At 40.4% G+C, this 12,027-nt stretch overlaps 1 protein-coding gene across 1 annotated transcript; it reads right to left on the reverse strand.

Annotated features, from left to right (window-relative positions):
• Positions 1–7,204: 7,204 nt before the first annotated feature.
• Positions 7,205–9,281, reverse strand: LOC145344161 (small integral membrane protein 30). Its single transcript, XM_080191069.1, has one exon. It carries the CDS (start codon positions 9,226–9,228, stop codon positions 9,052–9,054), a length of 177 nt encoding a protein of 58 aa, XP_080047195.1. The 5' UTR covers positions 9,229–9,281; the 3' UTR covers positions 7,205–9,051.
• Positions 9,282–12,027: the final 2,746 nt, after the last annotated feature.

Consider the following 12,027-nt stretch of genomic DNA (forward strand, 5'->3'; position numbering starts at 1 on the left):
TGAGTTCTTGTGATTGGAGTTCTCCTGTTGTCATGGCGCTCAAACTAGATGGAGTCTAGAGACTGTGTGTGGACTACAGGTGGGCGAATACTGTATCCAAGAGGGACTTGTATCCAATTCCGAGTTTGGAAGACTGCACCAAAAGTGTCAGACCATCGAAAGTCATCACCAAACAGACTTGCTCCAGGAGTATTTGCAGCCCAGTGACAGCAATAGCCAGCATTCAAGTACCTTTGACTGAGAGATCAAAGATGATCTCTGCTTTTGTGATGGCTCAAGGACATTATCAATTCAAAGTCATGCTGTTCGAGATGAAGAACACCCCCGCAAATTTTCAAAGATTCACAAACAGTGATTCAAGCATTGAGTCATTGTGTCATAGACTTTGATTTGATTTATTATTGTCACATCTACTAACATACAGTGAAAAGCATTGTTTCTAGAATGCTATACTAAGTGTACCATTCATAGAGAAGGAAAGGAGAGAGTGCAGGATGTAGTGTTGAAATCATAGCTAAGGTGTAGAGAAAGATCAACTTAATGCAAGGTAAGTTCATTCAAAAGTCTGACGGCAGCAGGGAAGAAGCTGTTGTTGAGTCAGTTGGCAGGTGACCTCAGACTTCTGTATCTTTTTCCTGACGGAAGAAGTGGAAGAGAGAATGACCAGGGTGTGGGGTTCTTGATTATGCTGGCTGCTTTGCCAAGGCAGCGGGAAGTGTAGACAGAGTCAATAGATGGGAGGCTGATTTGCATGATGAATTGGGCTACATTCACACCCTATTGTAGTTTCTTGCAGTCTTGGCAAAGCATAAGCCATACCAAGCTATGATACAACCAGAAAGAATGCTTTCTATGGTGCATCTGTAAAAGTTGGCGAGAGTCGTAGCTGACATGCCAAATTTCCTTAGTCTTCAGAGAAAATAGAGGCGTTGGAGTGCTTTCTTAACTATTGTGTCGGCAAGGGGAGGGACCAGGACAGATTGTTGGTGACCTGCACACCTAAAAACTTGAAGTGTTGACCCTTTCTACTTCATCCCCATTGATGTAAACAGCGGCATGTTCTCCTTTACGCTTCCTGAAGTATTGATGACTTAGTGACGTTCAGCCAGAGTTGGGAAGAGGATCTGCACCACCTTAAGGAACTGTTTGACCACACAGAAGCCAATCTTGTGATGAATTTAGCAAAAAGCAAATTCGCTAAGGCCCAAATTTTGCATATAGGACACATAGTGGGACATGGTCTGTGGTCCCACAAGGTGTAAAAGTACAGGCCATTTGATACTTCCAGGAACCTACCATCAGAAAAAAGGGATTTCAAGATTTCTGGGCACGCATGGATTCTACCTTAAGTTTGTGCTAAACTTCAGCAGTGAGTTGCACCAGTCAAAGGGCTCTTAAAGAACAAGCATTTTAACTGGACGGAGGACTTTCAAACCACATTCAACTTTTTAAAAACCGCATTGACAACAAACTCCATGTTAGAAGCACCCAATTACGACAAGCAGTTTAAACCGGTGGTGGATGCTCCCAACATTGGGGTAGGAGCCATGGTATTTCAAGATGAACCAAGTCTTGAGAAGCCAATGGGATATTTCTGGATGAAATTAAACCATCCCTAGAAGTATTCAACCATTGAGAAAGAAACTGTAAACTTGGAACTGGCATTACAACACTTCAAGGTAGATGTTGCCAGCAATCCAGTTGAGACAATTATTTACAAGGACCCATCCCTTTGAAAGCTCTGGAGAAATTTTGAGATTGGAACGTCAGACTATTTTGATGCTATTGCAACCATTCATCTTAAAAAATCTTTCATATGGTCGGGAGAGAAAACATTCTTCTGGGGGTAAAATAAACTTTTGGGAACCTTGGATGTAAATTCTCTGGGGTAGCTTCTGTGTTAATACATGCTTTTGAATTTTTATGTTTAAAGTTTATTCATTATTGTCTCAAGTGGAATTACAATAACACTGCAATGAAGTTACCGTGAAAAATCCCTTAGTCGCCACACTCCGGCAACTATTCAGATACACTGAGGGAGAATTTAGCATGGCCAATCACGTCTTTCGGACTGTGGGAGGAAACCCATACAGACACAGGGAGAATGTCTCTGTAGAGTTTGCACAGTCACCCGAGGCTGGAATCGAACCTGGGTCTGTGGTGCTGTGAGGCAGCAGTGCTATACATTGTGCCACCCAATTTTGTAAAGTTTACTGCAATAGAATTAGCAGGCAAAGGTTTGAGAAATTAAACAACTTTCAATTTGACATTTCATTTTTAAAAAGGAAGGGATGCGTCATGGTTCTGCCTAGTGACAGCAGTAGCCAACATTCAAAGGGAATGGCGAGAATCAACCTTTCCCAGTGATGAGTATTAGAAAATTTCAAGGTATATTATGAAGCCAGACTAGGCCCCAACAATTTCTTATTTTTACATTAGTGTGAAGATGTTTCACTCCAGGCTCGATTCTACTGACAAACTATGAAACTTTCAACTAAACAAATTTCATTTAATAACACAATTTAATTATAACATGAATTAACTTGGCTTTTAACAAATGAACAATATTTAAACATGAAAAGATACAATTCTGGACTGCTAATCTATCACTATGAGTTCCAATCAAGCAATAGTCTCTCAGACAAATCTCTCCTTAAAAATTAGTGAGCAAAACACAGGCATACTTGCTTTAACTTAGGTTACCAGATTTGGAGCTTTCAGAAAGCCATTGGCTAGAGAAAGGGACAGCAAGATAGTGCTTTCTTCTGGCAGCCCAGACTGTAAAATACAACTTGTATTTTAAAATGAAAATTAAACTAGTCTGTACCTGAAAGCTTAGCTCCTCCCATTAAACAGATTACTGTCCCTGTCATCATCCTAATCAAACCTATACTGAAACCCTAGAGAGAATCTAAGTAAACAAAAATCCATTAAGCAGAACTAAACAAATAATCAAGTTCTAAAAAGAGTACTTACCTTGTTCTCCCAGCTACTAATTTAAATGTTTGTCCTAGACAAATTGGCATCCTGGAAAACAGCTGAATTTCAAACACACCCCTTAACAAGAAACATGATACAAATACATTTCTTAAAGGCACATAATCACCACATGACATTCGCAGACAAAATCAAGTGTAAAAAGCTGTCACCAGGAAACAGCTTACCTTGACAACTAAGAGGTCAATGGAGGAATACAGAAGCTAATTTTGAAAATCACAGAATGTGAGAGATGCAACAGTCCGAATTTACAGAGGGGAAAATCACAGAGGAACCAGGGTATAAGTGCCAGCACCTGCAGAAGCAGGCAGGTCAGTTTAACAACTCACAACCGAGAGGCTAGTTTAGCATTTCATAACCAAGGCGGCAATGTAACATTTAAGAGCTGGAAAGGCCAGTTTTATAGCTCAGAATCTGCGAGGCCACTTTAACATCTAAGAAGTCTTAGAGTTAAGGTAATGCAGAAACCTTCATAAAGTCAGGTTAAATACCTACACTGGACCAGCAAAAGGCATTTCCCACCTTGATCATCTGTTTGTATTGTGTGGTAACTAAAAATTGGATTTGACTGATACATTTAATTGGATATTGTTTGGGAACATGACAATCTTAAGGAGTTCAGGGATCACTTATATAAATATTTTGGAACAAGGGGTAATTTCTCTATAAACTGTGTGTTTAGTATTTATATATTTAATAATACTGTGTGATATTGGTGAGGCTGCAGCTGGAGTACTGTGTGCAATTTTGGTCGCCGCACTTACGCAAGGATGTTTTGGCCTTGGAGGGAGTGCAGAGGTGGTTTACTGGGCTGATTCCAGAGTTGAGGGGGTTGAACTATGAGGAGAGGCTGAATAAACTAGGCTTGTACTCGTTAGAGTTTAGAAGAATGAGGGGAGATCTCATTGAGACGTATAAGATGTTGAATGGGATAGATAGGATAGAGGTGGAGAGGCTCTTCCGGCTCAGAAAGGACAGTAGGACTAGAGGGCACAGCCTCAAGATAAAGGGGGGGCGGTTTAGAATGGAGTTGAGGAGGAACTTCTTCACTCAAAGGGTGGTGAATCTCTGGAATTCTCTGCCCGTTGAAGTGGTGGAGGCTGCCTCGCTCAATATTTTTAAGACGCGGGTTGATAGGTTTTTGATAGGCAAGGGGATTAAGGGTTATGGGGAGAGGGCGGGAATGTGGAATTGAGCCACGACAGATCAGCCATGATCTTATTGAATGGTGGGGCAGGCTCGAGGGGCTAGATGGCCTACTCCTGCTCCTATTTCTTATGTTCTTATGTTATGTTCTTATGTGATAGTCCTAGTGATGTATATTTGTTTTCTCCTTTGTTTATTAAACAATCTTTGGTAACATTTTCACAACTGGGCTGGTTATTCTCAAGGAGGGTTTCACGAGACTCCTCACACCATTCCAAAACAAAACTCTAACCAACATGAACCAGTCTTTCAATTTGAGATGCCCTCAGATATATCCACATACTTTGTGACAAAATCTGGGGTGCAGGAACACAGCAACCTGGGTGCATAAATCATTGAGTTGGTAGTTAGACCATTTGGTATCTTTGGCTTTACCAATACAGTACAAGGAAAACATATTGAATTTGGGTTGGCACAGTGGATAGCACTGCTGCCTTATAGCACCAGGGACGGATTCCATTCCTGACTTGGGTCACTGTCTGTGTGGAGTCTGCACACTGTCCATGTAGAGAATGGGCACGTCTTCCAGTTGCTGGCATTCCCTCCAACTGTCCGAAAGACATGCTGGTTAGGTGCTTTGGCTATGCTAAATTCTCCCTCAGCGTACTTGAACAGGCACCGGAGTATGGCGACAAGGGGATTTTTCACATTAACTTCATTATGGTGTTAACATAAACATACTTGTGACTAATAAATAAACTTTACTCCATTGAATTTATACAAGCCAGTAATTTAGCATCAGCTGGAGTATTATAGCCAGTTCTGACACCTATGATTTGGGAAAGATGCGAAGGCATTAGAGAGGATGCAGATAAGATTCATGGAGATAGGGCCAGCAATGAGGAACTTAAAATTATAAAAACAGATTGGAGAGGTTGGAACTCTTTCTCTTAGAGCAAAAAGGTTGGAAAGAGATTTGATAAGGGTCTCAATAAAGATGATAGAGAAAAACTTGTGAAAGGATTGAGAACAAGAGCGCATAGATTGAGAAGAGAAGCAAAAGTGATATGAAGAGCTATTTTTAAATGTAGCAAGTTAAGGTGTGTAGTGCACTACCTGAGAACGGTGGAGGCAGGTTCAATTGAAACATTCAAAAGGGAATTAGATGAAAAGGAAGAATGTCCAGGGTTACTGAGAGAAGATGAAGATAAAGATATTCTAAAAGATTATTCAATAAAAGAGTATAAAAAGTACATTATGAAAAGTGACCTCAAACAGATCTCAAACTTCTAAACAGCTGCTGGTGCTTGAGAGTTGTTCAGAGAGTTGACGCAGACACAATGAGCCAAATGGCCTCCTTTATACCATAGAATCAGAGGATTGTTATGGGCCATGATATTAATGCAGTGGAAAACAGATAAGATGTCAAAAGCAGGGCTAACAACCTCTAAAAGTCCACTTAAATTAAGCAACAAATTGAAAGAGGCTGAATGAATTGATGGAAAAGAAAACAATAAAAAGGCATATATACACACACACAAAGCAGAAGCTATTAGAGCTCATGTTCAAATATCAGCAAAAATTAAAAATCGTAACACCACAAATCAGGCTATGAAAATGAAATAACAAACTTCTTTCTGTATAATGCATCAATATGAAAGTTTGTAAAAAAGTTCAATCCTCCTGCACACAATAATTTATGTAAAAAAAATGCTAGTAGTTTGCTCATGATTAGCTGTATGACCATTATCGTGTAAGATTATTCAAGGTGACTAAGTTATAATCTAACAATCGATGCAAGAAAATGAATTTGCACATCAGTGGGAGATTCAGCATTTTATTTCACCTTTCTGACAAGGAAATAGATCCAAAATAAACTTCCTGCTTATACAGACACATTTGATCATTATTGCTTATCCATCACCTCACTTATGAAAACAAATTGCAAAACTTGGCTGCTAAAATTAGTAGAAAAAAATAAAACGGTTGGATGTTGGAACTTTTTCAAATGGAATGTGGAAAGCAGTGTGTTCATAAAATGCATTTCAATCTTATTCACACACCTGCACTCATTATTTATCTGTCACTAAAAATGCGAAGAAATCTGTCTGCTAAAATTCTAAGTACTTGTTACATTTCGTCTCAAGGGTTACAGTCACACATTTGGAAGTGCTGTAGGTATTTCTTAAGCTCCTTGGTCTTTCACAAGACTTGATTTTAATTGGTCTTGACTCTGCCCTTTATCTACCCAGGAACACTATCATCTTACTCCCTATTGACCTGAACTAGATATTTGTATCTTTCTCCTTGGTCTTCAGAGGGCAAACTAAGCAAACAATTGCTTGGATAAGCTGAATACAAGTCATTGAGCTACTTGATTTCACTGAGCAATCATGTGGGGCAGGGGTTATGGTTGGATTTGCTTATGTCAATTCATACAACTTGTTAGTGTTTAACAATACAAAATTAATGAAATGCTTTGCTTCCCCATATTAATGGGCCATTGCACTGGACTTAAATAAGTTTGAAATATTCTTTCCTGCGCTTAAATATCCTTTCACTGTTGGGATTTATTTGGAGCATTCAGTTTCAGAAACCTCTGCTCGTCAATATCACTTTCATCACCACTCGTAGCTAAAAAAAAGACAGGGCTGTCAGACTACCAGTCAAGCACTGGGCCCAAAGGATACTCAGCACAATGAGTGAGTGAGAGAGAGCTGATACTTAAACTGGGAAGTTGCATATTATTTACAACAATGAAAACAGGAGAATAGATATTGTAGGCCTTCAGCCCCTCTCAAGCATTTACAATCAACTAGGTCATGGCTGGTCTCTATTTCAACTTCATATACTCCTAGATCAACATTAAAAACTAGCTCATTAACATCTTAACTACTTCTAATCTCAGAACGTCTTCTGCACTTTTTATGAATATATTGTGTATTAAAGCACAACCACTTTCCCCTAACCTTTCCTGTGGGGAAAAAAAATCAAAAGATGGCAAGACATAATTACAATGCTTGGCCACATTCTTTTCTATTTAGACCCTGGAAGAAAAATAATGCATTTTATCTTGAATAATAAAAATAATTCAATGAGAGCTATAATAGAGAATTAGGTTGCATAAAGAGTACACCGTGGATTTGAGACACTGCAAAGGTCCAAGAATACCAAAAAGAATTACTGCAAAGTACATTTTTAAAATATGCTAGGCCTAACTTTACATTTTTATTTCATTTTTAGAAGCATCTATCATGGTGGAAGGATAGCCAAAACATCCCTTTCAATGTAATTCTCAATGAGGAATCAATTGATAATTCAAAAGTAAATCTTTATGTTCCACCTTTCCACATATGCATATCCATTGCACAAGAATAAGATGTACATGCATAGAACACACAATTGCTAGAACACACGGCTTATGATGTGTACATAAAATTCATAACATCTAGTTGTGCATAGTACATATACAAAGTCAAATGATTAGTTGGGTAAAAATAACCCACAGGATGTATGAATTTTATCATACACCATGTTCAAAAATGACATAACTGAAGCATGGGCCTGGAGGTTCAGTTGGAGAGTAGGAAATAGAACATCTGTAAGTCCAAAAAAAAAAGGAAATAGGGCCAGTAAGAAAATTTCATGCTGCTATCAAAGCCAAAGTTTTCAAACAACTGTTACAAATTTTAAAGTCCTTCAATATCACATTTTAATTAATCCTGAAAGCAAAGCTTGAATCAACACTATTCCCTATTTGCAATATATAGTGGTATGTAAAACGGCAGATGTTGCAGGTGTTTAGCATTTCAAGTTAACTTCAATGAGGGGAAGACAGTCACACAGGTCAGTTCATCACCATTTCACCTGGACAGTGGGATGGGTTTTATGAACAACATTGGGAATGAACTCAACATAATAGAATCAAACCAGATTTCCATTGTAAGTTTACAACGTACAGGATCAACCCAAATGCAAAAGGCGCTATATTTAAAGTGATAGTAACCTCAAACTTGCAAACTGGGATAATAATAGTGCTTTACGTGACTTAAGTAATTGACGACACATTTTAACTTGATTTTTTCATTTAGACAAAGACAAAAAGTTGGTTTATTCTGATGTCTTTACCAAAATCCAAATTGATACAAATCACACATTTAACTTAGATTTTCCAGTCATGAGTCTTTTGGGTCAAAACGAATGCCTAAAGCTTTTTCCACACTAGCCAGTGATATCAACAAGAAGCCCAGAAAGAGAGGTTTAGGGCACAAAATAATGAACTGCATTTTAAAAAACAAACGAGACACTAGGTGGCAATGATCAAACAGGGGCGAGGGGCGGGGGGTGGAAAAGAGAATTCAGTAACAAATGTGGAAAATTTTAAAACCAAAAACTAAAGTCTTGAAATCAATGAACAATCTTTGGCGGGAGGAGGGAAGATGTCATGAGTGGCTCGTCAGTATCACCACGTTTGCATCAAGTCTGTGGACCAGGAAACCGGAGCAAGAGTCGCCGACTTCCGCCTTTCATTTTCTCTCCCACCCCCCCAAAAAAAAGCAGAAATAAAGCCTTCAACAAACATTCCGTGGCCGGTAAAACGTCTGTTTCTTTTATAAAAATGCAGCCATCCCATGCACGCTGAGGCTGGAGATGCTCCCGAGAAGCCGGAATTTGAGGGTGCAAGTGGTGGTCGCAACCCAGGTGTAGCGAGGAGGCTTCAGCGATGCAGGAAGCAAAAGTAGCAACTTTTCAGAGGGTGCTGGCAGCAAAAGTCTGTCCCGATGCCGCTCCTGGAAATGGGATTGATTTTGGTTTGTGTGTGTCTTTTCTCTATAAAGGATAAGGCTCCGGTGAGCTGGGGGCAGGTTCCTCCTGTTTTAAGAGACTCGCTCTCTCTGCCCCGTCCATTCAAAGCTGCGCGTTTCTCCTCCGCGAGTACCAGCCCAGGCACGCACACACTCCCACCACACTCAGGGCCAGTCCCAGCAGCAATGCCACCGCGTCTCCCCCGTCCAGAGCCTCGACTCCCGGCAGCACGGCCAGCAAACACGCCCAGCTCACTTGCAAACCCCACCAGGAAGCCATGTTGCATGTGGCAGTCGAATCACTTGATCTCTCGTCTATCAGATGATTGCTCACAACTTCCGCCCGCAGCCTTTGACGTTTATTTCTCTCTCCGGCTACTTAAAGCTGCAGGACATAGATTGTCCCCATTCAACCCGACAGGACAGATTTTGTCTCCATTCAACCTGGCATGACATATATTGTCCCATTCAGCCTGGCAGGGCATTTATTGCCCCATTCAGCCTGGCAGGACATATATTGCCCCCATCCAGCCTGGCAGGACATATATTGCCCCGTCCAGCCTGTCAGGACATATATTGCCCCCATTCAGTCTGGCAGGAGATATATTGCCTCATTCAATCTGGCATGGCATATATTGCCCCATTCAGCCTGGCAGGGCATATATTGCCTTATCCAGCCTGGCAGGTCATATATTGCCACCATTCAATCTGGCAGGACGTATATTGCCCCATTCAGCCTGAAAGGACATATATTGTCCCCATTCAATCTGACAGGACATATATTGGCCCATCCAGCCTGGCAGGACATACATTGTTTCCATTCAATCTGACAGGACATATATTGGCCCATCCAACCTGGCAGGACATACATTGTTTCCATTCAATCTGGCAGGATATATATTGCCCCATTCAGCCTGGTAGGACATATATGTCCCCATCCAGCCTGGTAGGACATATATTGCCCCATCCAGCCTGGCAGGCCATTCAGCATGACAGGACATATATGTCCCCATCCACCCTTGCCAAAGACCCACCTGTCACAAGCACATTTTAAATGAATACCCAGGGTAAATGTGCAAAATATGTATAAAATTTATTTTAGACATCCAGGATTTACCCTAAAACTGGCATATGCTAGGTCACTGGATTAATCTCTGCTTTCTCCTAATCATATCACTGTCAAATTAAGCTAAGTTTCTTTAACACAATGATAAGTTAATTTAACATCAAAATAAAACTTGCTTTATTTTGGTATTTCTGTCAGCAACATGAGGAACAATAGTTCTTCCAAAGATTGGGAAGATAGACATCAGTGAATGGAATAATTAGTTCCTGCTGTGAATGTACATTTCTCCAGCTACTACTCCCTGCAGGTTTCACTTTGCATTGGGGGTGTTTACGTAGATTTAGTCATACATTTCATTGGAATTCAGAGTGAATATCTGCAGGAACCATTAGAACAGGCAGATTATACATCTTGGCTTTAAATGCTTCATCTAAGGATAATATCTCCCACAACACAGCATTCTTCCACTATTACATCACAGAATTCAGCTAATTTTTATTTATTAGTATCACAAGTAGGCTTACATTAACACTGCAATAAAGTTACTGTGAAAATCCCCTAGTTGTCACACACCTGTTTGAGGGAGAATTTAGCATGGCCAATGCAACAAACCAGCGCACCTTCAGATAGTGGGAGGACATCGGAGCGCTCGGAGGAAACCCATGCAGACATGAGGAGAATGTGCAAATCCCACACAGACAGTGACTCAAGCTGGAAATCGAATCCGGGTTCCTGACGCTGTGAGGCAGCAATGCTAACTTTTGTGCTTTTTGCCTTCAGTGGGATTTATCACATTGTTTAATTCTGATACAGCACACACATGGATTGCTCTAACTATTTCTTGACAGTTGCAATAATACACAATCAGACTGGTTAATTATTATCTCAAGGTTGCTGCAATAGATCAGTGATTGTTTAATGTGCAAATAGCCTTTAGCTACAGTGTCTTAGCCCTCTCAGGAGAAACACTGTTAAAGTTGTAGGTCCTGTGGTGGGGTAATCTTGACTTGTGATCGATTACAGATCATTCAGTGAGCCTAAGTTGCTGTGGCAGCTCACACCTAACGTGCAGGTTGTTGTCCAGAGGTATGGATAATGATGATAGTGGTTCTGACTTATTGTCATCACATGGTTGAGCAGGAATCTCTTCCGCTCTTAACACCTGTCATTGTCAGTGTGTTGGAAGGATTTGCGGGTTGACACTCAACTTACCTGACTGTGTCATGGATGTACCTTCCATGGCCATCAAGTCCTGAGCTGGTGCTCAAACCCAAGCTTCTGACTCAGAGACAAAAACACCATCCACAGAACCACAAGACATCTATAGTTGGCTTGTAGATGCCTAGAATCAGCTTGGAGTTTCCATGAACTAATGTTCCGACTTACCAGCTGCAAGTTTGACAAGACACATCAGTTGAGAGCAAAGAACGAATACTTCACCTAGCAGAAGAATCTTCCAACTGAGTCACAAAGAATGTTTTTAAGAATTAACTTCTTTTGGGTCATTATAAAAATATTTTGAATATTTTCCAACATTTGAAGATGCCATACCCACCTTCCTGAACAGCTAGGGGCAACTGAAACACTGCCTCAACAGACCAAAGATGAGACCATGAATGAAGGCTGTATCCTGCCATGACTGTCTGTTGGCCTAGTTTCCAATATTTGTGATAGATTCCCACTGAAGCTGTAGTTGCACCACAAAAGAGCAGCTATGTATTTTCAACCGTAATTGCGTTTGTGAAACACATTTTAAGAGAAGAAAAAGGCCTAATACTGATAGTGTCCAATGTATTCCATCCCATAAGACTGATTTTTAACTTTGTTCAAGTGGTTGATTTGAGAGTAAAATTATTGTCCTGAATCTCTAGTGTAGCAGAGGGCTGACAGTCCATGCACAAGCTGTGCTCAAGGCTCAGAATGTTTGAATAAATCTACAATATATTCTTTCTGAGGTTCATGCTTAGATTTGAATACTGTTCTCCAGAAGTGGCCTAACCAGAGCTCTGTACA

The sequence above is a fragment of the Carcharhinus amblyrhynchos genome, chromosome 6, assembly GCF_965287045.1.
Source record: "Carcharhinus amblyrhynchos chromosome 6, sCarAmb.v2.hapA, whole genome shotgun sequence".
NCBI classification, from domain to species: Eukaryota; Metazoa; Chordata; class Chondrichthyes; order Carcharhiniformes; family Carcharhinidae; genus Carcharhinus; species Carcharhinus amblyrhynchos.